Below are 23,554 nucleotides of genomic sequence, written 5' to 3' on the forward strand. Positions count from 1 at the left end.
ACCCAGGAGCCCCCGAAGCCAGGGCCCGGCGCCTGCAGTCAGGCGCACGGTGGGACCCCAGGTGTCTCCCAGGCCTGTGCCCACTCTGGCTTAGTGCCCGGGAGGTGGGTGCGGGCACAGCATCCTCAGGCTCTAAAGCGGAGTCAAGACAGCCGTCGCCCTAGGAGAGCGGCCCGGCTGTGTGCTCTTGGGTGAGTCATGATCCCCGTGGCCAAGGCCGCCTCCGGGCAGGGCTGGGGGTTGAGGGAGAGCCAGCGGGTGTGAGGCGCATGGCCAGCCGGTGCCGGGGCTCGATCTCAGCAGACGACGTGGTGGCCGCACGCTTACCTGCGAGGCCGGACCTCTGCCAGTGTGAGGTGGCTCTGGCAGTGAGCCACGCTGGGCGCCCACGTCAGCCTGGCCAGGGGGGGTCCCTGGTCCACTCCCAGCTCGCCAGGGAGGAACCCCCACAGCTCAGGTGCAGGCGCAGGCGCAGGAGAAGCTGTCTGACATTTCTAACACGCAGGAGGGGGTGAGACGGTCTTAAGGAGCAGACGAGACCCCAGCAAGTTGTGGACACGCCATACACCAGGGTCCCCTGCAAAGGGGAGACACTTCCTGTGGCAGAAGGGCAGGGCCTGCTCTCCATGTCGGGCTCACACCCCTGCAGCGCGGCTGTCCTCCCCCTACAGCCAGGCTCGGAGCAGCCCTGGGGGGTTCACACGGGCGCGTCGCCTTCCAGGTCGCTCTGAGCATCTGCAAAGAGAACGTGACGGCCGGTGGCCTTGTGCCCATGGACAGCAAGGCCCCTGTGCTCCAGGGAGGGGTGAACCTGAGACCTGCCTGACCCTCCTGCTGCCCCCACGCCCGGCCCCGCTGCCCGGCTGGCCATGCCTCCCCCCAGATGGGGCAACCTGTCGGACACCGCCCTGCAGGGGTTCGTGCTGCTGGGGTTTGAGGGCGGCGAGCAGACGCAGGCCCTGCTCTTCGCCCTGTTCCTGGGCCTGTACGTGGTGACCGTGCTGGGCAACCTCACCATGATCGTGGTCATCACCCTGGACGCCCGCCTGCACTCCCCGATGTACTTCTTCCTCAAGAACCTGTCCCTCGTGGACCTGTGCTACTCGTCCGTCATCGCCCCCAACGCCCTGGCCAACTTCTTCTCCTCCTCCAAGGCCATCTCCTTCCTGGGCTGCGCCACCCAGTTCTTCTTCTTCTCCCTGTTTGGTACCACCGAGGCCTTCCTGCTGGCCATGATGGCCTACGACCGCTTCATGGCCATCTGCAGGCCCCTGCGCTACCCGGTCACCATGCGCCCCTCGGCCTGCGCCCGCTTGGTGCTGGGCAGCTACTGCGGAGGCTGCGTCAACACCCTGGTGCAGACCAGCTTCACCTTCAGCCTCCCGTTCTGCGGCTCCCGCCGCGTCAACCACTTCTTCTGCGACGTGCCCCCGCTGCTGCCGCTGGCCTGCGCCGACACCACCCTCAACCGGCTGGTCATGTTCGGCGTCTGCGGGCTCGTCATCGTGGGCACCTCGCTGGCGGTGCTCGTGTCCTACGGCTACATCGCGGGCACCATCCTGCGCACGCGCGCGGGCTCGGCGCGCCACAAGGTCTTCTCCACCTGCGGCTCCCACCTGACGGCCGTCGGCCTCTTCTACGGCACCGTGTTCGTCATGTACGCGCAGCCCGGCGCCGTGGAGTCCCTGGAGCAGGGCAAGGTGGTCTCGGTCTTCTACACCCTGGTCATCCCCATGCTCAACCCGCTCATCTACAGCCTGCGCAACAGGGACGTGAAGGAGGCCCTGCGGCGGCTGGGCCAGAGGCGCGCGGGGCTGTGAGCCGGGCCGCGGGGGCCGTAGGGACCGCGGGGTGGAGGGGGGACTCAGGGACAGTGGCTAGGAGGGTCCCCAGAAGCCTCTGCACCAGCACGTGCTGAGCAGCCCCTCGTTCCTCCCGGGACCAGAGCACCTGCAGCCAGGTGTGGGCCGGGATGCACTGGGTGTTGAGTGACGGCGAGTAAGAGTCGCCGAGGCCCCGTCAAAGCCGTCAGTCACTGAAAAGCAGGTTCCTGGACGCCGTGGGCAGGAGGGCAGACGCCACCCACCTGTGCATCTTCATAGACCCAGAAGATTAATTCTTTGTGGACTTGCCCTCACGGGGCTGGCCACCCTCAGATGCAAGTCCAGGCTGAGTGGCCAGTGACAGGGCCCTGGCCCCATGGCCCCTTCTCAGCATCTTCCCCTCTGTGACCAAAGAGCTCGAGCCGAAGTGGACACTCAAACACAGGCGTGCCCCAGGCACAGACCATGGGGAGCGACACAGGGATGGTTTTTATGTATTTGTGGAAAAAACTTCGAATCACACCTGTCCTCAGCTATCACCATCGCCCAGGTCACGAGAAAGCAGCTGACCCATGTGGAGACACTCCTTGGCCTGCTGGCCCAGGCGCAGCTGCCACGGCCCTGAGCGCCACCTGCCCTCCTGCAGACGACACCCAGGGCCTTCTCTGAGGTGGCCTGTGTGCCTACGTCCCCTCCGCGCCCGCCCGTGAGGGTGGTTTTGTCTGTCGTGACTACATGCACGTCCAATAAGGCCAAAGCCGTCACTCATGTTCTGCTACGAATGAATTCCTGCCGGGCCCCTGAGGAGCGGAATTGTTCCCCCGTTTTCATTACTCTGGAGTTTCCCCCAGAAGTCTGGCCCCAGGGCAGTACCCAGACCCTGGCTCACACCCCAGCGGGGCTCCCCCTCTGGCCAAGCTCCAGCTTCCTGGTGTCCCCCCGCCTGCCCAGTGCCCCCGGGCTCGGCTGTGCCTGCAGCCTCGGGGGTTCACCCGATGTTCTCTTTCCTATTGATTCTAGCAACCCCCCGGGCGTCTTGATATAACTTCTTTGTCGAGTTTCTGATTCGCCAATATCGTCCCCACTTTGTGCCTCCACATTTGCATCTCTATTGACTTTTGTAAACTTTTGGCTACAGAAGTCCCGCAAGGTCCTCAGGAAGGCCGCGTCCGTCATCGCCCGGGTGGGGACTGTCCTGTGCCTGAAGGAGCCACTGCCCCGCCGACTCCTGAGACTCGCCTTCCGAGGGCTCCAGCTGGACCTTTCAGCAGCGGCCCTGACCCACCTGGAGCGAGTCTGTGGCTTCTGGACGGGCCGGCTCTTTGCGTTTTGTGACCTGACCGGCCACTTACTTCTCCAAGTCCCCACCGCTGTGTCACCCTCATGGCAGCCGTCCGCGCACAAGCCTGCCTCCGCCTCCCCGCCCCGCCATGTCTGCTCCGCGCCCCAGTGTGTGGCTGAACTTTGGCAGAGTCAAGGTGGCAACACAAATACGGCACATGGGAGCAAACGTAACTCTCCACGCACATGCTCTAGAAACAGTTTCCATGTTACGGAGACACAAAGGGGCGCTGGGTAAGTGGAGGCGCCATCGGGTCCCCTGCACAAAGTGTCACGTGGTGAGGCTCACGGCCCTGGGTGGCCGCACCATCCTGCCAGGCCGGTGGGTGCAGTGCGTGGCTGTTTTCTCCCCAGACAGCGGCCGTGAGATTCAGGAGACTCGGGAGGTGGAGCCAGAAGGGGCGCGTCTTTCCTAGCTGGGCCACCCCCCGTTTAGGTGAACAGCCCCTAGACTGAGGCCTGGCCGCCTCGGGCCCTCGATGCCTCGCCTGCCCCACACCTCTCCCTGCTGACCAGGGGGCCCCCGGGCCCGGAAGCGCCCCCGCACTGCCCTGTGGCCGCGCCGGCTGAGGGAGGGCTCCGGCTGAGCGGACTGCGAGGCCCGGGGGGGGTGTCCACCTTGGCGCTCCGGTGCCTCCCGCCCCTGAAGCCTGAAGCCGCGGTCTCTCTTCACCGCTGGCCTGTGCTCGCCGGGCCCGTGCGTGCGCTCTCCCGCTGCTGCAGCAGCGCACAGTGGGGTCACGGGACGCAGCCTGCTCCTTTCACTCAGCTGCACGCACTGCGGTTCCCCATGATTCCTCACGGCCCGCCGGGTCACTCTCAGCCCGACGCGCGTGCGTGTGTCACCCGTCGGCTACTGAGCGCCACGCTGGCTGCGCCGGGGTGCTGGCCAGTGTGCAGGGCGCCCCCGCGAGCCACGCGGGCAGGCCTGGTGTGCGTGGACGCAAGTTCTCGACACCGGTGGGCGAGCGCGGGAGCGGGAGCCCCCAGCTGTGTGTTCAGAGCACGTCAGGCTTTGAGAGAGCGCCCAGCCGTCCTCTCCGCAGGCCACCCTGCACCCCGCCTCCCCCGCACCAAGGGAGACCCCGCTGCCCTGGCCCTCAGCCGCACCCTGCTCTGGACCCGCCCCCGCGGCCCGCGGTGCGCTCTGGTCGGGACTGGCGGCCTGGTGGCAGGTGCCTCTTCCGCTAGGGTGTCTGTCTTCTTGGCGAGGTGTGGGGTCTTCAGCCCCGTTTTTTAAAAAAGGATTTATTTATGCTACAAGAACTGGGGTGCAGGCCAGAGAGGCAGGGGGTAAGAGGATCCACCAGAGACAGCAGGCCGCAGAACAGGCGGATCCACGGAAATCCACTGCTGAGGGGAGCGGCGGGAGACGGGAGAGGCCTGCGGCACCATGTGGGTAGCCCCCTGGCTGCCCGGGGGGTTGGAACTTGTGCTGCAGGGGCTGCGGACAGCTTCACAGCGCGGCGCTGAATCCCTGCGCCCCCAGGGAGGCCCTCTTCGGCCGGTTTTTAACTGAGTGTGTTTTCTCACAGTTGAGTCTGAAGAACAGCAGCACCCCAAGACCCTGCCGTGTCCACGTGAGAATAGCCACAGGTTGGCGAGAGGGCGAGGGTCCAGGCGGAGACCCCTGCCCTTGAGGAACAGACTCGGGGTCGCCACAAAGTGGCCACAAGGAGAGCAGCGTGTGGACATGGGGACGGCAGACTGACCTGGCACCGCCCGCCCTGGCTGTGCCCCCATGTCAGTGTCAAGCGGCCGCAGGCTGGGGGAGATCTCCAGAACCTCAGGCAGCCACCGGCCCCAAAAGCTAACCGAGAAGCAGGGGGCACCAGCCAGCCTCACAATTCAGACCCTCTGCTCCGGCTGAGACCCTTGAGATGCCAGGCGAGGTGCAGGCTGGGGCACCGGGCAGGAGCGCCCCGCGCTCAGTAACACGGGCGGCTCCCCTGCCCCCGCAAACGGGTCGCGTGTCCTAGAGTCCGCCGAGGGAGCCCCCATGGGCGGCAGATGTTGCAGTGACCCCAGCTCACGCCTCACGGTGGCGGAACCTGCACTCGCCAAGACGAGGCCTCCAGGCGCCGGGCCGTGGCCTGACGCTGCCAGGGGACAGACACCACAAAAAGCCTGGTTTTCTGCCTCATGGGTAAACCCAGAGCTGCATCTGCTCCCCTTTGGGGCAGTGGTGACAGCAAAGCCATGACCTCATCCCATGTCCCTTGGTCCCTCCCCCCGGACAAGCTCGGCCTAGACAGGCCACTGGCACGTGGCTGGCTGGAGCACTGCGGAGGGGGAGCCCCACTGCGCCCCAAGGGCCAACAGACAGGCGGCAGCTGGGCGAGCCAGCTGGATCCCAGGGGCACAGCGCCCGGCCCTGGGGACCGTGAGGCGGAGCCAGGCCTGGCCTCCGGGGCAAGGGGGTGCTGGCCACCTTTGCGGCGGCTTCCGGGCACCTGCCCCAGGAGGGTTCCCCAACCCAGGGGTCCAGGCTACGCTGGGGCAGCAAGGCACAGGAAGCTCCGGGCACAGGACAGGCAAGTTCCAGCTGGACGCATTCAGGGCTCGAGTGTCCCGGGGAAGGAGAAACAGTAACCAGGCCCAGGTGCGGCCAGTTACCGAGGAGGGAAGCGCAGCCAGAGCGATGGGGCCCGGCGGGGGGCAGAGGTGGGAGGGCGCCATGCAGGGGGGTCTGCAGCAGGCACCCCGCGCAATCTGTGACCTGTACTGAGTTAATGTTCCAGCCCCACAGTGGGGATGCCCCTCCAGATGCCCACAGAGGAGAGCTGCGGGGAGACTGGCCGAGAAGCAGGCATGACCGACAGCCAGGCCGGAGCCTCCAGGAGGTTTGTAGATGCACCCGCAGGGGCATCTACCCTGACCTGGCCCCCCGGGGGCTGGGCCAGGCCCGGCATGGCCACGGAACTGCTGAGGCCAGACACCTTCCGGGACCCCCCCCCAGGCCCCCAGGGACCACACGGCCGGCGGTCAGCACAGACCCGGGGGGGTCCCCACTGAACCCTGACAGGGCTGTGGGGCCTGCGGTCTTCCCTGGCACTTTCTCTGACCTTGATCTTCACGTCCAAGCAGCCACGGAGCAGCAGGAAGCCGAGTCCCCCTCAGCAGCCGCCCTCCTAAGGCCCCCAAGCGTCTCACACAGCAGGAGTCCCAGGTGCGGACCTGGAGCTGGGTTTGGGGCCAGCCTGGCGCTGAGGGCCTGGAGAGGCCTGCTCTGCTGGCCAGCCCAGCTCTGCGCCCAGCCCTCCACGCAGCTGCCCGGCGCCAGCTCACTAGGAGGCCAAAGAACACCAGTGATGACGCAGCTTTAATTGAAGGGGGGACACAGCTAGTCACATCCAGGCCACAAGCGGCCCAGGCCCGGCCGCCCGCCCCGTCAGCGTGGCCCGGCTCCTGGGGGCACCCGTCTCGTCCTGCGAAGCGCCCCTCTGGGCATCCCACCACACCGCTGGGCCTCACTGCACGTCGTCGTCATCGAAGAGGTCCTCGAAGTCTGCAGGAGACAAGCGTCAGCAGGACGGAGGCGTCACGGCAGAGCTGAGGGCCCCAGACACCGGGAAGCTCAGCTAATGCCCCGACCAGAGGGCCACAGCCCTTCCCGACAAACTGCCCGGAAGGGGACGCCGGAGGCTCAGCCCCACCCCCCACACCCTCCCCCCTAGTGTGAGGAGACCCAGTGAGGGGAGGGGGGCTTCCTGGTCAGCGCCCTGTGGCCCGCCTTGAAGAACCCAGCTCCGAACACAGAGGCCCTGTCCTGACAGCAGCGGCAACACGCCCCAAACTGCTCGCGCCACCCAAGGCTCTTGGTGGTTTGGCCCAGCCTCGCAGAGGGGCCACTTCAAACACTGGCCACATCTCAACCCACAGCCGCAGGGTGACCTCAGCGCTGTCTGGCACCGGATTGGGAGGGAGGCGAGTCCCCACGCCCCGCCCCACCCTGCGGTGCAGCCAGAAACCCAGCGTGGCTCTCCAGGCTCCACCACGCCCCACCAGAGACCCAGAGGCCCAGTGGTGGACGCTAAGGGCAGCCCTGGAGCTGACGTGGGGGGACTGTGTGAGCAGCGACAGCCCCGGGGCAAGAGCAGGGGGGGAGAAGGGGTCACTCAGCCCTCTGAGGAAGCGCCCTGTCCATTCTGCACGGGTGACTGGGGCTGGAGAACCTGGGCCCAGGCCCTGGGAGATCAGGAGAGACGCCCCTCCAGGCACCCCGCAGGCTCCTCGGGAAAACGGAGGCCAGGCTGGCACCCACCCGCTCCTGGGGCCAGCACCCGGGGGTGGGGTGGGGGTGTTATGAGGTGGGAGGGCTGGAGGAGGCGGGGCTCACCGTTGAAGAAGTCGGCGTGCACGGCCTTCTCGTTGGCCGCCAGGTCCATCAGGAGCCCCGTGCTGCCCCCCGCCTGCGAAGAGAGGGGCTGTCAGCGCGCGTGGGGGATGTCTTTCGGGGTCACGCCGCAGCCCGAGGAGGGAGGCAGCGGCCCAGCCCTGTCTGGGTGCCCCCGCCTTCAAATAGGCCGCGCCCCCGCCCGGGCACCTGCGGGCCGCAGCCCGAGGCCCCGAGGCCCCGCTCGCTCCCTGGCAACCAAACCTGCCCCCCCGAAAACGGACCTGCCCGCCTGAGGCCCGGGGGCCCTGCGGCCACGAGCTCGGCCCGGGCCGCCCCCCTTCCCGGCCGGGGCCGCGCTGCGGGGACCGCCGTGCACCCGCCCCGCGCCCGAGCCCCGGCGCCCGAGCCCCGGCGCCCCACCTCGTCCAGGTCCACGTAGGGCCCCGCGCCCTCCGGGAACATCTCGTCCACCGCCGGCTTCATCTCCGGCTGCGCGCGGCCGCTCGCGCCACTTCCGGCGCGACAGCCCCTCTTCCGGCGCGCGCCGGCAGGTCTAGGCGCGGGAGGCGGCGACTCGTTGGTTTTGTTTTGGTTTTGTTTTTTGTTTTTTTAACCCCTCCCACGCGCTCCTCTCCCCCCCCGCCCCGCCCTGGCCGGTCTAGGCGCCGGAGGACCATCGCCTCTGTGGTTTCCCCCACCCCACCCCCGCTCCGGCCGAGCTGGACGCCCGAGGACAGTCACCTCTGTGTCCCCTCCGTCTGGCCGATCCGGACTCGGGGCCGCCGCCGCCGGCCCCTCCCCCGTGGGCCCGGCTCGGGGCCCGCCTGTGGCGGCGGGGCGGAGGCAGCAGCGCCGGCCTGGACGCGCCAAGCCCCGACCTGGCGGCGGGCGGGCGCTGGGCTCCCCGACGCCGGACGGGGCTCGGGTCTGGGCCCGGGAAGCTCAGGCCCCGCGGTGTGGGGATCGGGGCCCCTGAGCCTTTAGCTGCGGTTCTCAGACTGGCCGCCCCGGGGAGGGCGCGGCTGCAGGGACCCCGAGCCGGGGGGCGCCCCGAGGCCACCCCCTGCGCGCGCCCCTCCCGGGTCTCGGCCCACCCCGTGGCCCCTGCCCGGGGCCGTCCCCTGTCTCCCCCCTCCCGTGTCCCCTGCCCCCCCAGGTTCCCTGCCTGCCCCCTGTGTCTCCCCGTGCCCCGTGTCCCCAGGGAAGGGTCACAAGCCCCCCATTGCGATGACCACAGCGAATCTCTCTGGAGTCACCTCGACCCTCCCGCCTGCCGGGGCCCCCTTGGCGGTCCGGGGCCCATCATGCTCACGTCTCCAGCCCCCGCTGCGCTGTGCCCGCTCCAGGGCCACGGCCGGCTTCACAGGGCACCTGCCGGTTCAGCCTCTCCTGCCAGACGGGTGACCCTCCCACGCAGCGTCCCTGCTGCCCGCCAGTCCTGGCTCTCCCCCGGGGGTCCCCAGCCTGCAGCACTGGCTCTCTCCTCTGGAACCTTCCCCAGCCCACCCAGTGCACTCGGGCCCGGCCCTCCCTGCGCCAGCGGCCCCCTGGTGTTGGGTGGGCAGGTGGCCCTGGCTGGGCTCCAGCTCAGTGACCACAGAGGGTCTGGCTGCTCAGGGACCAAGGCAGGGCCTGGGTAGGCCTCTGCCTCAGTTTCCCCACCTACATCCTGGGGCCCCATGTGCCTCCTGGGGTGGTCGTGAGGGTTAGCAGAGAGGCCGGTACGGGGAGACCAGGTCCCCACACACTGCGGACGCCAAGTGGGATGGGCCTCCTGGAGGAGGAGGTGGTCTCGGGAGCCTCCGACTTGCCCCATGGGGGGGTCGGGGTCCCACGTGCCACACGCCGTGCGTCTTAGGTGGGGTTTATTGAGGGAGGAGTGGCCAACGGCCCCCCACCAATGGTGGGCCTCGCCTAGCTGCGGCTGGCAAACCCCAGGTGGGCCTCGCTCCTCCTGCAAGGGCACCTGGAAGCCCAGGGTGGCCCCCAGGGGGACATGGGCGAAGAAGGTGTGGGCCAGGTCCTCCAGCTGCGGGTGGGCACCCAGGGCCTGAAAGTGCTGCATGTAGCCCCAGAAGTCCGAGGCGGAGAAGGGCCAGTAGGGCATGGCTGGCGGCTCTGCGTGGGGGTCTGCAAGGCACAGCCAGGACTGGCCCCTGCTGCCCGGTATGGGGTGGGCCCGGAAGGAGCCCTGGGCGAGTTTGGACAAAGGGTGTGGCTGTCGAGGGATCGGTCACGCCTGGCATGACCCCAGGAGGCTGGAGGGCGGGCCCGGGGAAGAGGCGCTGGTCCCGCTGCCCTGTCAGGTGAGGGGCTGGCCCCCCGGCGCCCGGGCCCACCCTGCGGGACACAGGTGTTTGTAGAAACGCAGGCACCCCCGCCTCCTGCACCGGCTAGCCCCTGCAATGGGGAGAAGCTGGTCACAGGGAGCCCCCACGTGCAGGACTCCACCCCCAGCTGCAGGAGTCAGGGGGCAGGAGTGGGTGCCGGGGCCCAGCCAGGCCCAGCAGCCCCTCACCCGAGAGAGGACCCAGCGGGAGGCAGAGGGCTAACATGCGCTGCAGGCAGCACTTCATCCTCCCAGGCACGGTCACGGCCACCTGCGCCAGGAGGGGCCGGGGTGAGGCCGCCAGCGCCACCCCAGCTCCTCTGACCCCCACCCGGAGGGGCCCCTGCCGGGCAAACAGCTCTGCCACCAGACACCCCCGTGTGCCCGTCTCCGCGGCCCCAGGCCCGTTCCGAGCCCGCCTGCTTCCCGCTGCCCCTGAGACACCGCAGCAGGGCCGTCCGCCCCGTCCAGTCGCCTTCCCTCGTCCCTCGGCGCAGCCCATGGGCGTCTGCTGCCCGCACGGACGCGCCTCTTTATAGGAGCCCCGGCCCACGGGCCGCCTACCCGCAGGACGTCATGCTGAATAGTCCGCCCGCCGAGCCGGGGCCAGGCTGGCAGCAGAGTTGCTCTGGGGGACCCGATCCAGAGACCAAATCAGGGAAGCGTGTTTGCTCTGGCCGCTGCTGAGACGTTTGGGCCGCGGTCTAAGGGCGGCTCTGGAACAGGCCGGCTTCCCTCTGCAGGACAGCCTGCCGGGTCTGGGCTGCCCAGGAGCAGGGGCACAGGCCACCCCCGCTGGGACAGGCGGCAGGAGGGACCCCCAGAACTGGGCAGCCCCCCCTCAAGTCTAGCTGACCTCACTGGTGACACCAAGGGGCCCTGAGGGCCCTCCCTGGTGCTGCTGCCCAGGAAAAAGGCCAGCGGAGGGGCCCATCCTGTGGGAGACAGGTGAGGGGTGAGTGCCCCAGCCTCTGCCCACACCGTCCCCCGAGACAGCAAAGTCCAGCGAAGCCTCCGAGCCACCCGCCCTGGCCTGTCCTGGGGCCCCAGCCCGCCTCTGCCCTGGCCCCCACCGCCTGCGCTGGCTGCGTCTGGCAGGCAGGGGGCATCTCAGTGCCTCTGGTTCACTGGGCCCCTCGGGCTGGAGGGCACCAGGGGGTCCTGGGAAAGCCTCGGCCTCTGAGAGCTGCCTCAGGGGGTGCTGCGGGGCTCAGGGGCTGCCCCGGCCAGAAGGAGACCCGGGAGCGGAAGGGCCCCGCGTCCCCGTCGCTGTGACCGGGGAGCCAAGAGCCACCAGAGTGAGCTTCATTTCAGAAATGTGGGCGCTGCAGACCTCATGGTCCCGGGGCCGTGGGGCTGAGGACCCTGCAGGCTCGCCCGGGGGCTGGGGGGCGCTGCACGGCCGGACTCGAGGGAAGAACGGGGCCAGGCCCGGGCGCGAGGCCCCACACGCTTCAGCCGGGCCTGGGCTCCAGGCCTGAGGAGCAGTGCGGGGCTGAGGGGGGGCTCGTGGCCCTCTGCTCCGGAAGCTTCCAGACCCCAGAGGAAGCAGCGCCCAGCGGGAGCCTGTCTGGGCGCAGGGGCCGCCAGTGCAGGGCCTCCGAGAGCTGCTGGCCCGGCCCCCACCGCGCGACTCTGGGGTGGGGCTGGCCTGGCCTGGGGGGGCTCTCCGCCTGCCTCTGGGCCCCCCGGCACCAGCCTGCCCCCATCCTGCCGCCTGGACCCTCCTCGGCAGGACCCGCGCCCCTTCCTGGGACTGTCCCATTAGCCAGAGAACCAGCCCCGCCCCAGGCCGTCCGCTCCCACGCCCTGCCCGCGGCTGCCCGGCCTGCGGCTCACCCCTCGGCGCTGCCAGCGCAGCCCGCCCGAGCCCCTCACCCGCGGGCACACGCAGAGCAGCCCTGCAGGGCCCGGCCGCGCCTTGCCCACCGGTGGCCACACCTCCCCGGGGCTAGGTCTGCCGTCCGGGGCGGAGCCGGCCTCCCAGACGCGGGCCGGGGTCCTGCCCCGGGGCCATGCTCTCCCCCTCGCCGAGGGCCCGACCCGGGCGGATGCCGAGTGGCCCGGAGGACGCGGCAGGACTCCGGCCCCGGCCCCGGGGCTCAGGGACGGCGGGGGCTCTGCCCCCTCGCGTGGCCGGCGTCGGGGCCAAGCCCAGAGCCCCGGTGTGAAGCCGCGGCTTCCTCTGGCTGCTCTCGGGCCGCCGCCGAGCCGTGCGCTGTGGGCCCCGGGCCGGCGCTGAAGCCCCAGGGAGCCTGGGGTCGTGGTGGACAGAGGACAAGGGACAGTACCTGCCGACAGGCCGGCCTCCCTCCCGAGGGCCGCGGCCCTCCTCTGGGGCCCACCCGGGCCGCCTGGGGCCTGGGCCATCTCTGGGGCCTGCAGGAGGGGTCGCCGTTCCGTGGGCTCCGGTCGCCACCCGCCGGCCACCTTGGGAACAGCACGTGAGGGCGCCCGACCAGGGGAGCCAGGCCTGTGGGGGAGGGGAGCCACCCCCCAACACACACACCCCGGGAGTCCCTGGGAGGGAGGCAGGAAGCCCCGGGCTGCGGCCTTCCAGCCACCCCAGCGCCAGCCCCCGCTCCCAGCCAGCCGCACGGCCGAGCTCTGCGCCCAGGCAGAGCTGTGACCAGCTCCCTGGGGCTGCCCTCCCTGCACGGCTCCCGCCAAGGCCTTGGCGCGCGCCTGGAAGTGCCCACGCCGCTCGCCGCCCTGCCTGGGACCTCAGCTGGCCTGTGGGGCCCTGGCATGTGCCGGCTGCAGGGCCCACCCCGCCTCCCCTCTGGAGCCCCCTCCCGCCCAAGCTCGCTGCCCCATGCCCTGCACCGCGGGGGCCACCTGCTCTCTGAGCCCAAGACCTGGATCAGCTCCTGGTGCCAGCGGGTGATGGCGCCAGGCCCTGGGGTCAGGCCGGGGCTGTGCCCAATTCACCCCGTGGGCCCATCCGGCCTGGCCCCTGGGCACTCAGCTGTCCCAAGGTGTCAGCCCGAACCTGGCTGCGCCCCAAGCCTGCAGGGAGCACAGACCCGGGTCCTCCCTCTGCTTCACCCTCCCAAGGTGCCTCACCCGCCGTGTCGGCGGCCAAGGCCGGTCAAGCGGTGGGGACCAGTCGGCATAAGCCCTGGCGTCCGTGCATTGTGGGGGTGGAGCACAGACAGTGGGGGGGTTGCCTGCGGAGGTGGCCGGGGCCCACCAATGCACCTGGGGGCCAGCGAGCGCTGAGGGCTGAGGGTAGCCTCGTGTCTGGTCTGGCCGACGCCCGGCGGACCCGGCCGCAGACGGGCCTGGCAGGCACGGCACAGACAGAGCCCGCGTGGCCCCACAGGTCTTCTGAAGGCCATTCCCTCCTGTAGGGCGGCTCAGCCCTCAGCCAGAGTGGCCGGGCAGGGGGTCCCGGGGAGCCCAGGGCGGCAGGGCACAGGGCGCCCGCGGGGCTGAGCGTTGAGGGGCAGGCCCCTCCCTGCGTGGGCCCAGATGCGCGGCACCCGCTGGCCGAACAGCGGTCGGTCGCTGGACGCTCCAGTCCCTGGACGAGCGGCGCCCCCGCCCCCGCCTGTGGCTCCGAGTCCAGGCTCTGCCTGAGACTTGGGCACAAAGCGGCCATGCGGGGTCATGGCGCTGGACCGGCAGGTGGGCTGCTGCCCTGGACGGCTGGACCCCAGAGTCGCCAGGGCTCCAGGCTGATCTGGTGGTTGGTCACAGAGGGGGCGCAGTGGGCAGCGGCTCCGAGTCCCCGCTCTCGGACTCGGGCCAGGACAGGGGCCGGAGCACGCCCCCGGGCCAGGCCTTCCCGGGGCCAGCATGGAGCGGGCTGGGGCGCAAGACAGGGCGGGCCCCCGTCACGGATGCGGAGCAGCGGGGGGGCCGCGAGGCCCAGGGCGGGAGAGAAATGCGGGAGCAGCCGCCGCGGTGACTCCCGGAGCGTGGGGCCAGGGACACAGAGGGGCTCCTGGAGGGTGGCAGCTCCGGCCTGGGGACCCCCCAGGCCCGGCCACATGGAGGGTCCTAGAGGCAGGAGCGGCCCCGCCCTGGAGCAGAGGCCGTCCACCGCCCCCCCCCCCCCCCCCCGCTCACCCCGCATGAGGTGGCTCACGAGAAAGGGGTGGCTGAGTCCCAGCCTGGCGCCCGGGCAGCGGGGCCGCCTGCTCTGAGGGGTTCTGCCGGGGCGGCACAAGCCCCCGCCGCCCTGCGCCCCTTCCCTGACCTCCTGGCTCTTCCCTCCCGTCGCCACGTGAGGCGGGGCAGTGGGGGGCTCCCGCACCCTCCAGCCGCTGTCCCAGGGCTTGGCTCTGGCAGGAGGGGACACTGGAGCCTGGGGGCCAGGGCTGAGCCTTGGGGGCAACGCGCCCGCTGGGGGTGGGAGGGCAGGGCCACAGGGGCAGCTCCGGGGCGCCCCAGCAGGCCCAGGCGCGACCGGCCTGACAGAAGCATTCAAGTGGGAAAAGGGAAAAGCGTGATGCCCCGGCCACCCCCACTCTGAGCGCAGGGGACAGGCCACGGCCACGTCCACACCCAGCTGGGCCAGTGCGGGGGGTGGGGGGGTGGGGGGTAGCGTCCTGCCCTGTGCATGGCCCGCCCGCCGCCCTTGCTCACCCACGCAGGCACACACAGGCACACACAGACTCGAGTGAGACACAAGAAGAATTACATGCGGGCAGCGGGAGAAACGCCCCCCAGGGGCGCTCGGGGGTCACCGCTGAGCTCCTGCCTGCAGGTGAGTGCTGGGCCCGCTTCCTCGGCCTACTTGGCTCCACACAGGCCACCCTGCCCTCAGCCCACGGCCACCCGTGGCCCCCAGGTCTGTTGCTGGCCAGGGTGGCCTCGCCTGCACTGGCCTCTGAGGGAGAGCTGGCCATCGCGGTCCACGACCACTCACCGGGGCTGGGTATCTGCTCTCCACCCCTGACCCCTCCGTCTCCCCTGGCTGTCTCACCCATGTCAGCACTTCCTTTGTGACCTGCACAATCCGCTCCTGGCATCCCCATTGCAGGGGTCAGCCCCCAAGCACCACCGGGCTGTCCTGCCACCTCTCAGTGTGGTGCCAGCTCCCTCCAGTGCCGCAAGACAGCCGGGGGCGCGGGGGGCTCTGGGATAGCCGGACCGTGCTCTGGAAGTGGGCACAGAGGCCGCCCACTAATACTGCCCCTCAGGAAGTATCCACAATAACAGACCATGTGCTTCCCCCTGTGTCTGACACCTTCAGTCACACCTCCTGTCAGTAAAGACCTTTCACTCACGCGCCACACGTGTGGATACTGCCGGCTGCAATCAGTCTCAGGCCGGAAGGCTAACAGGCTGTGGGAGGAGGACCAGGCCTGGGAAGCAGCTCATGGACCCGCCTCTGTGAGAGCTGTTCCCTCAACCACAGCTGAGGGACGGTGACGTGGGAAACTGTGGCTATTCTTAGCAAGTGTGGGGGGCTAGGAGGTGGGGTGTCTTCTGGATTTCATCCATGGCATTAGGTCTTTCCATTTCCTAAGTTACTCTGACCTGCAGGTGTGTCGGTGTGGTCCATGCAGAGGCTGCAAAGGCCTAAGCCTAACCACTGTGCTGCTGGCTGAGGACAGCGCATGGAGGAGCAAAGGCCGCCCGCCAGCTCCTGGGTCACCAGTGAGGGTGGAGGTCGGTTGCCCATGGCGGAGCCTGCTCTGCTTCAAGCCTGTGCGGATGGCTCTGCTCTCTGGCTGGCCAGATCAGAGAGGGAGGGGGAATCGGAATGTTCGCAATATGTTTGCAATATCTATTAATTTACTTATAAGTTAGAATTCATAAAGTGTGATATAAAAATACAAAACTCCAAGTCCACCAAAACATAAATGACAGCAGACACTGAAAAGCCGTGTTAATGAGTAAGAGGACGCCCACCCCACCGCTCGCCTGTGTAGCTGCGCGACGCACACACCTCCCATCCAGCTGTCCCGCAGACAAACCCCGGGAGACTCCAGAGGGCAGTGAGCCCAGACCCTTGCCACCATGCAAATACAACAAAAAAGCAGCTAGAAATCACTGAGAAAGTAGAAGCAGCTAACCAGTCCAACAAAAAGAATAAAAATAACATCGATGAGAATGCAAGGATGGTTTGATGTTAAATGAATCCATTAATTTGCATATCACAGTTAAGAAGAGAAAGTCATGTATTCTTTAAAGAACTTTGCACAGCAGTGAAAAGTTGGACACGAACCAAATAGCCACCAAAGGTAGAGGAGATGAATAAATTATAGGTCATCCCACAACAGCCTGCTGCACAGCCCTCGGAAAGAACTAGCTCAATCTCTGTGTCCCCTATGGAAAGAATTGCAACATCAATTATTAAGTGAAAATGGAAAGCAGAAATGCAGTAAAAGTGTATTAATATAGAAAGACATGAAGCACAAGTATGGACAAAAGCCTGTACTTATATAAATGTGATGTATAATTTATATATAAAGTGTGCATATATAATTCACAAACAACTGATACATAATCAGAGGTATAATCTACGTGCATAATTTATTCCTACGCATGTGTTTATCCCCTGTTCGTTCCAGGTCTCAACCACCTGGGAAGATAAAAGACCCGAATTCCCATTGCATGCCCCCCCCTAAGTCCCCCTTCCTTCTCCCGGCTTCTCTGCCCTGCAGCCCCGAGGTGCTTGCTCTGGCCTGCTCACCTGGACAAGCGCCCCCACCCACCCCCGGGGATCACGCGAGACCCCACCCAAGCCCCCCTAGACCAGAGAAGAAGAAAATCACAGGGCCCCTCAGGTACCATTTCCACCTGGGCCCGCACCTATGTGTGACCCCTGCCCTCCTGTGCTCCAGAGCGAGCCTCCCCCACCACCAGGACCTGGCAGTTGCACTCACCATGCAAGGCCTCCCTATCCCCTTTGTTCCCCGGTGGTTGCTGCCCTGGGGACCGCGGTGGGTGGTGGCATGAGAACCCTTCTCTGCCCCCCACCTCCCTTGGAGCTGGAGGCCTGCCCAGGGCCACCCGGGAAGCGTGGACAGGTCCGAGGCTGGGCGATGCCCGCAGGAGCGCAGAGTGGCTGGGGGCCACATTGTGGGGAAAGAGAACAGGCAGAGTCCGTGGGCTCCAGGCAGGCCCATGGGCCGGCATTTAGAGAATTGAGAGGCCAGCGAATAGGGGTGCCCAGCGGGTTCCCAGAAAAATGCTCCACTACAGGGAAGGGGTGCATGCTGGGGGCCGTGTGGGTAGGGGCATTCGCCTGTGTCCCCAGCAGGTGCCCCGAGTGGGTGCCCGGGGTGTCTCCCTGGAGGCTCCTGACCGAAAGGTGCTCTGCCGCCAAAGCCAGCCCCCAAATATAGAGCCCTTGCTCTCCCAGGCAGAGGGTCAGCTCCAGACAGGACCCCCGGCAGGTGCGGGGTGGCAAGTGGTTTCCAGGGACAGACCCAGGCCTCCGGGCTCAGGCCTGGTCCTGCGGGAGCTCAGGTCCCCTGCGGTGCTCCTGCCCCTGTGGTGACCTTTGTGCCATGATCCCTGCACGTGGCCTCAATGGCGCTGCCATGGCGTCCCCGCTGCCGCTTGCCCACAGCGTCCAGCCCAGCCCGGCAGAAGCCCGGCCAGTCCGCAGTCCCTGGGGTCCCCAGGGCCGGTCACCGTGGCTGCTTTCTACCTGAGCGCCCTCCCAGGCGGCCGTGGGCTCGGGCCGCAACGTGGCTGAGCGAGGCCCCAGCAGAGAGGAGGCCAGAGTTCTCGCGTCCCCCATGGACCCCGAGAGCCATTCCCGCCTCTCTGCCCCCCAGCCCCACCTGCCGCCGGGCCGGCAGGTAAGCCGCACCTGTCCTGGCAGGGGGCCTCCTCGCCACTTCTCAGAGCAGTGGTCAGGGAGGGGCGTGGAGGGGTCAGGAAGGGGTGCGGAGGGGCCCCTTCCATGCAGAGATGAGGCGTTCCGGCGAGTGGGAGCTCCCCCAGAGGGCAGCGAACCCCGGCCGGGAAACCCAAGCCCTCACCAGGCCCCGAGGCGACCTTGGCAGCTCCTGTCCCACCGAGGCTGTGCCGGACTGTTAGGCACCCCTCCTGCCACCTCGGAGCTGCCCCCAGGGCACGGACTGGGGTTGGGGCTCCAGCTCAGCCAAATGTGCCTGAAATTGCCCTCAGGGCCCTGCTGTCCCCGCCCTGCCCCCCCATCTTCCTGGAGGATGGGCCTCCCTGGGGGTCTTGCGCCCCTGCCCCAGGCTGCTGAGTGTCCCGACCTGGGGGCGGGGGTGGAGGGCAGATGCCACGCCCGTGGGCCCAAGGTCTGGAAGGGACGGGCGCTGAGGTCAAGCGTGCTCCGCCCCTGCACCGTCTGCTGGAAGGCCCACGCACGGCCTCCAGCCCAGCCTGGCGGCCAGCAGCAGTGGGCAGCGGTGGGCAGCAGCGCACAGCACGGCCACCATGAACAGCCATCGCTGGGCCTCCTGCCTGGTTTCTGACACGGGCCACTGCTGAAGCGCACACTGGCTGGGGGGGCTGAGCTCTTCTCTGCAGAGCTGCAGATGGAGGCCGCGCAGGTGCCGGCCAGGGATGGTGAGGGCGGCCACTGGACTCACCTGGAAGGCCGAGAGCTGCTTTGACCCTTCAGGGCTGAACGGGGCTGGTGGGAACCAGCTTCTCTCCGAGAGCCTGTCTGGGGACCTGGAAGGAACCTGGGTCCCTGGCCCTCAGGCCCCGCTGGCACCTGCTGGCACCTGCCGGCCTAACTCCCCTCGGGGGCGAAGCCCAGGAGGTGACAGCAAGGCCAGGCTCGGGACACCTGCTCCCAAGGAGGCTGGGTTCCCGCCTGGAGAGCAGCAAGGCTGTCCGGGGCAGGCCGGGGGCTGTGCAGAGGGGGCAGGACCGGGGGCTGGGGCTGAGGGTTCGGCCCGCACGGCAGAGCGGGAGCCCGGCCCTGCCCCCGCAAGGCCGGGCGCTGAGTGGCTGGACAGCAGCCTCGGGTGACCTGCAGGGGGTGGCCACGGGTGGGGCAGGCACCCAAACACCAGGCAGGCCGGGGTGCCAGTCAGGCCAGAGCGCAGGGCTGGCAGCTGGGCAGCGGGCATGTGGCCTCCCTCCCGCGTGGGGTCTGGCAGCCAGGCTGCCTCCATGGGCAGCTGGGGCCGGCGGGGTGCTGGGGGGAGGGGAGCTGTGGGGGCAGAGCTGCCGCCAAGCAGCTGCTGCTGGACCCTGACCCGGCCAGAGCGCCGGCAGCGAGAGGCGGCAGTGGTGGGCACCATGCAGGGTGGGCAGGGCAAGCCTGCTGGGCGGCAGTGCCAGCTCTGCGGGGAGGCAGGGGCACCAGTGGCCAGCTCTGTGCCACCACAGCCACTGAAGGCCGCTGCGAGGACAGACCCCAGCTCGGAGTCAGACAGAGCTCCAGTCGCCTGACCCCCAGGGCCCTGGGAGGGTGGGGCGCTGGGAGGGGCCTCGGAAGCAGCAGGCACAGGAGATCTCGGGGGCCAGGGTCCGTGCACCCCCAGGCAGCCCCACCATCCCCGCCCACGTCCAAGCGGACAAAGGCACAAGAGGAAATAAGGGGCCCCTGGGACACGCGGCTGGGGTTCAGTAGGGGAGGCTAAAGGTTGTCGCCGCTGGGCGCTCACACCCCTGTGTCCCCAGGCAGGGGCCAGGCGGGCGCTGCAGAGCTGGGTTCTTGTCCTGACATCCCCTCAACGGACAGTGGGCGGGTGGGAGCTGGCTCTGCCCCCATCGCAGCACCCCCATCGCCAGCACCTCCAGCTTGCGCCGGGTGGGAGACAGCCCCAGGAGGGCCGGCGGGGTCTTCTCCACTGCAGCCTCCCGCATGCCCGCCAGGCAGCCTGGCGCGCAAGAGGGCCTGCCCTGCAGAGAGGACGGACTGTGGGCTCCAGTCTTCACCTCCGGCCGGTTGGCGCACAGGGGCAGCTGTGAGCTGTCGAGGGCCCGGGACCTGTAGCTCCTCCATGGTGCGTCAAACCAAGGCGGCGCCTTCTGCCCTCCAGCCTGGCCCTGCGGGACCCCCTCAAAGAGCAGGTGCAGAGCCCAGCTCCGAAGCACTCGCCTCCCCAAGCCGCAGCCCTGGGGGCCGCCTGCGCCCAGCCTGAGCTCAGCCCATGGTGGGAGGCCCTGAGGCCGGCGCCTGTCCCAGGTGAGCCTGCCCGGGTGAGGCTCCGGCTGAACCTCACAGCCCCCGGCTCCCCTGGGCCCTGCCTCCGAGGCTTGCGGGAGAGAGCAACGGGCAGAGGGGTGAGCCTCCGGGGGCGGCCAGCAGCAGCCGGTGCGGGGAGGAGGCCCCTCGGCAGCCCTCCAGCCACCCCCCACCCGGAGCTGGCCGGCCTCCCTCCACGCACGCCCCAAGCCTGGCCTCCATCGGGCCCAGGGCCACGTGCCGCAGGTCCTCCCGCCTCGGTGTCCATGCCCGCCGGGCCTCCTCCGCGGGCAGCGCCCGGGTGACACGAGCTCCGAGGCCCGGCGTCTGCCCCCGCTTCTCTGCCAGCTGGGGGTCTCGGTCCCCCTGTCGAGAGGTCACGGCTGTTTGTCCAGCGGGCCTCAGTGGCCGCCCTGGGGGCGGGGCCTGGGTCACTCCACCGGGGCCTTGGCAGTCCTGGGGGGGCCCGAACTGCCCCTCCAGCAGGTCCATCGGGCCCACCCTCGGGGCGAGTCAGTGTCAGAGCCAGCCTGACCCCACGAAGGCACAGGTCTGTGAGGCCCCCCGGCAGGCCCAAGGCCCAGTCACCCCCACCCAGGAGGCGGGAGCAGGGGTGGGTTGGGGTGGGGGCGAGGCCGCACAGGAGCCGGCAGGTGCAGCGGGCCCTGCCGCCGCTGCTCACCAACAGCAGGGGGCGCTCGAGCTCCAGAATGTACGGGGCTCACCAGCGAGACACGCGGGTCCCACCGGGAGGCAGCCAGAGTGCCAGGCAGGGCGGCCACTCGGCCTCGTCAGGGTGGGCACCGGCGCGTGCGGGGGGTCAGCCGTCTCCCACTGGACAGGGACGAGAGCCTTAGCAGCCAGGTCACCCATGGGCGCCCCCACCCCGGCCTGTCCGCCTGCCCAAGAGGCCTGCCGGGGCAGCCGCCACCTCGTCCCGGGGCTCCCTGGGCCCAGCCCGTGGGACAGAGGCTCCTCAGAGCAAGTGACCCCGAGGCGTGCAGGCCTTCTGCGCACGCAGCGCCCGCAGCCGCCCGACCCTCTCCTGGCCAGCGGGGACGCCCCACCCGAGGGCCGCTGGGATGCCGCTGAGGTGCGGGGGCGCGGCCAGCGCCGGTGGCAAAAACCTGGGCAGTGCACCTCCCCGACATCCGCAGGCCTCTGAGGGTGGCCTTCGCGCCCTGACCACACAGGTCCAGCATCACCACCACAAGTCCATGGTCCTCAAATCGCCACCAGACGGGGCGGGCAGCAGCGGCCACGCAGTTTCCCAGGCTGCCTGGTGGCCTCAGGTCCCGCTGTGCAGCCACCGGTGTCCGGGCAGCAGGGACTGGCCAGGAGGGGGCAGCCCCGGGGCACTGCAGAGCAGCAGCCACCCCAGCCCACCATGCCCAGGCCCTGGACACCCGAAAGGCGGGGCCCAGGAGTGGCCCAGAGGATGGGGCAGGGCAGGGCATCCCCTGGGCCAAGCCCATCACCCACCAGCCCTGGCTGAGCACCTGCCCTCCCCCTGCGGGGGCCTCCGCGAGTGTGGTATCCCTGGGCCGGTCACCCCGCCTACCTGGCCCCAGCTGTGACCTGCTGCTGGACCCGTGCAGCCAGAGGCAGGGCCCCCTGCGCCCCCTATGCTCCACCTGCGTCCCCGGCCTGCCCGCACCGAAGGTCTCGGTCACTCCATCTCCCCGCCCTCCACCTCAGGGCCCTCGGGAGCCAAGGACCAGGCCCCACACCCGTCTGTCCACCCTGCAGGGGAGGGAGGCACCAGGCTGGGTACAGGCGGGGGACGGGGGTGACAGCTCCCCTGAGTTCACTCACGTCTCTGCTTGCCCCCCGCAGTCAGGAGCCCCCAGCCCTGCTCCAGGCCCCCCACTCCCCCGGCTCACAGTGCCCCCTACCAGCCCCAAAGGGGTCACTCCAGGCAGAAGCCCCAGGGGCGCCAGCACCGCCTCCAAGGTCTCCTGCGAAGGTCTCCTGGAGGCCGCTGCTGGCCGCGCTCTCTCACCCAGCGGCTCCCGCGCCCCTGGGCCCCGCTCTTTCCCCGCTGACTCTCCCTCCCCGCCTCAGCCCCGGGCCCAGCAGGGGCCGTCCAGCGAGGGCCCAGGGCAGCAGCTGGCCCAGTGGGAGCCGACATGTGTTGGCCGTGCCCCCGGGGGTGTCGGGAGCCGAGCCAGCCTGTCCTGGCCGGGGCTGCTCACGCGGGAGCTAGTTTCCAGGCCGGCCGCCGGGCCACCTGTCATCGCCGCCGCGCCCCGCCCCGTGCTGAGCTGGGGCCAGGCCCGGAGGCGGGGGGGGGGGGCAGGAGCCCGCCTAAGCCCCGTGGGGCCGGGGTCCCCAGCCCCAGCAGCCCCACTACGTCAGCCAAGCAGGGGCCCCGGGGCCCGGGCCAGGTGGGGTCTGTGAGCACCACGGGCCCAGGCTCCGGCGGGTGACCCCACCCGGGAGCCCAGCGTGGCCAAGGCCCGTCCTGTGTCCGCATCTGCCCAGGAGGAGCCCGCGGGCCACCCGGTGTGCGCTCCCTGCCCCTCCCCCCCAGCACCCCCACCGCCTCCCTCGCGCTGCCAAGCCCCCGACTGGCAAGACTCCAGCTACTGCGGCTGCCCAGGGCCCCCCACCGCCATCGTCTGGACCAGGCCCGGGAGGCTCCAGACCTGCGCGAGCACCCCCAGAGGCCTCACCGCAGCTGGCCCTGAGACCCCCCAACTCAGGAAGCCCTTGGAAGTGGCCGTGGCCAGCGTCCCTCCTGTTCCGACAAAGGCGCAGAGGACTTGAGCGCCCGCATGTCCCTCGTGCCCGCCCCAAGGCGGAGCCGCGGGTCCCAGCGGAAGGCACGGCTTTGCGGCACTGCCCCTGCGAGGCGCCCGCCCCGGCCCGCCCGGGCCTCCGCTAGCCGGTGCCTGCCCTTCCCGGTGGTCTTCTGGCGGCGTCCACGCGTGGGTGGCAGGTCAGGCTCCCGCCACGTCGTGAGCCGTCCGGCAAAGGGACCTCCCGGCTGGAGGCCACGGGTGGCCTCTCTGTCCACGTCCACGCGACACGCCCCCCGCGTGTGTTGTCCTCCGCTCGAGGGCCGGGGGTGGCCGCCTGAGCCCTTGGCCTGGCGTCCTCGCTGAGCCTTTGGTCTTCCCTTTGCTTCCACATGGAGCCTCCCGGGCTGGGCCGCTCCCTCCCGTCTTGGGCCTGGACCCCGGCTCCGGGGTCCCGATGCGTGTCCTGGCTGCTCCCCGCCCCCGCCTGGGGCCCTTCCTGGGCGGCTGCCCCCGCCGGCCTCCGCCGAGTGGCACGTCACGGGCACAGACCCGTCCTTCCCTGCGCCCGTCTGTCCGTCCTCATGGCTCCCGTGGGGCACAGGGACCCCTCGGCGCCGCTGTGCTGGGGCATGTCCAGCGCGGCCCCCCGTCCTGGGCCAGCCCCCGGAGAGGCTGCCCAGCGGCCCCCGGCCTCACCTGCGCGCCCGCAGCGCGGCCAGGCGCTGAATGTGCCCACTGTCCCGCGGCCCCCTCGCGGCAGTTGAGAGGCAGCCAACAAGGCCCCGGGAGGAGAAGGGGCTTCTTGTTTCCGCTCAGCCCCTCACCAGCTGCCCCCCCCCGCCCACTCTGGGCCTCCTGCGCCGTCTGTGGACTGGGGGCTGGGGCAGGGTGTCC

The 23,554-nt window shown here is 69.5% G+C and overlaps 3 protein-coding genes across 3 annotated transcripts; 1 reads left to right on the forward strand and 2 right to left on the reverse strand.

The window, feature by feature from the left end:
• The first annotated feature begins 269 nt into the window (after positions 1-269).
• Positions 270-1,820, forward strand: LOC119255235 (olfactory receptor 12-like). The gene is made up of 2 exons (XM_037522178.1): positions 270-351; positions 817-1,820. Exons 1-2 carry the CDS (start codon positions 270-272, stop codon positions 1,818-1,820), a joined length of 1,086 nt encoding a protein of 361 aa, XP_037378075.1.
• A 4,653-nt stretch (positions 1,821-6,473) lies between these two features.
• Positions 6,474-8,025, reverse strand: COPS9 (COP9 signalosome subunit 9). Its single transcript, XM_037521945.2, has 3 exons — positions 7,924-8,025; positions 7,504-7,576; positions 6,474-6,672 (listed from the first exon to the last, which is right to left on the reverse strand). Exons 1-3 carry the CDS (start codon positions 7,984-7,986, stop codon positions 6,635-6,637), a joined length of 174 nt encoding a protein of 57 aa, XP_037377842.1. The 5' UTR covers positions 7,987-8,025; the 3' UTR covers positions 6,474-6,634.
• Positions 8,026-8,863: 838 nt separating this feature from the next.
• Positions 8,864-10,141, reverse strand: OTOS (otospiralin). Its single transcript, XM_037522179.2, has 2 exons — positions 9,941-10,141; positions 8,864-9,738 (listed from the first exon to the last, which is right to left on the reverse strand). Exons 1-2 carry the CDS (start codon positions 10,077-10,079, stop codon positions 8,864-8,866), a joined length of 1,014 nt encoding a protein of 337 aa, XP_037378076.2. The 5' UTR covers positions 10,080-10,141.
• Positions 10,142-23,554: the final 13,413 nt, after the last annotated feature.

This window comes from Talpa occidentalis, unplaced genomic scaffold (genome assembly GCF_014898055.3).
Source record: "Talpa occidentalis isolate TD23 unplaced genomic scaffold, MPIMG_talOcc4v2.1 talOcc4.3, whole genome shotgun sequence".
Lineage (NCBI taxonomy): Eukaryota > Metazoa > Chordata > Mammalia > Eulipotyphla > Talpidae > Talpa > Talpa occidentalis.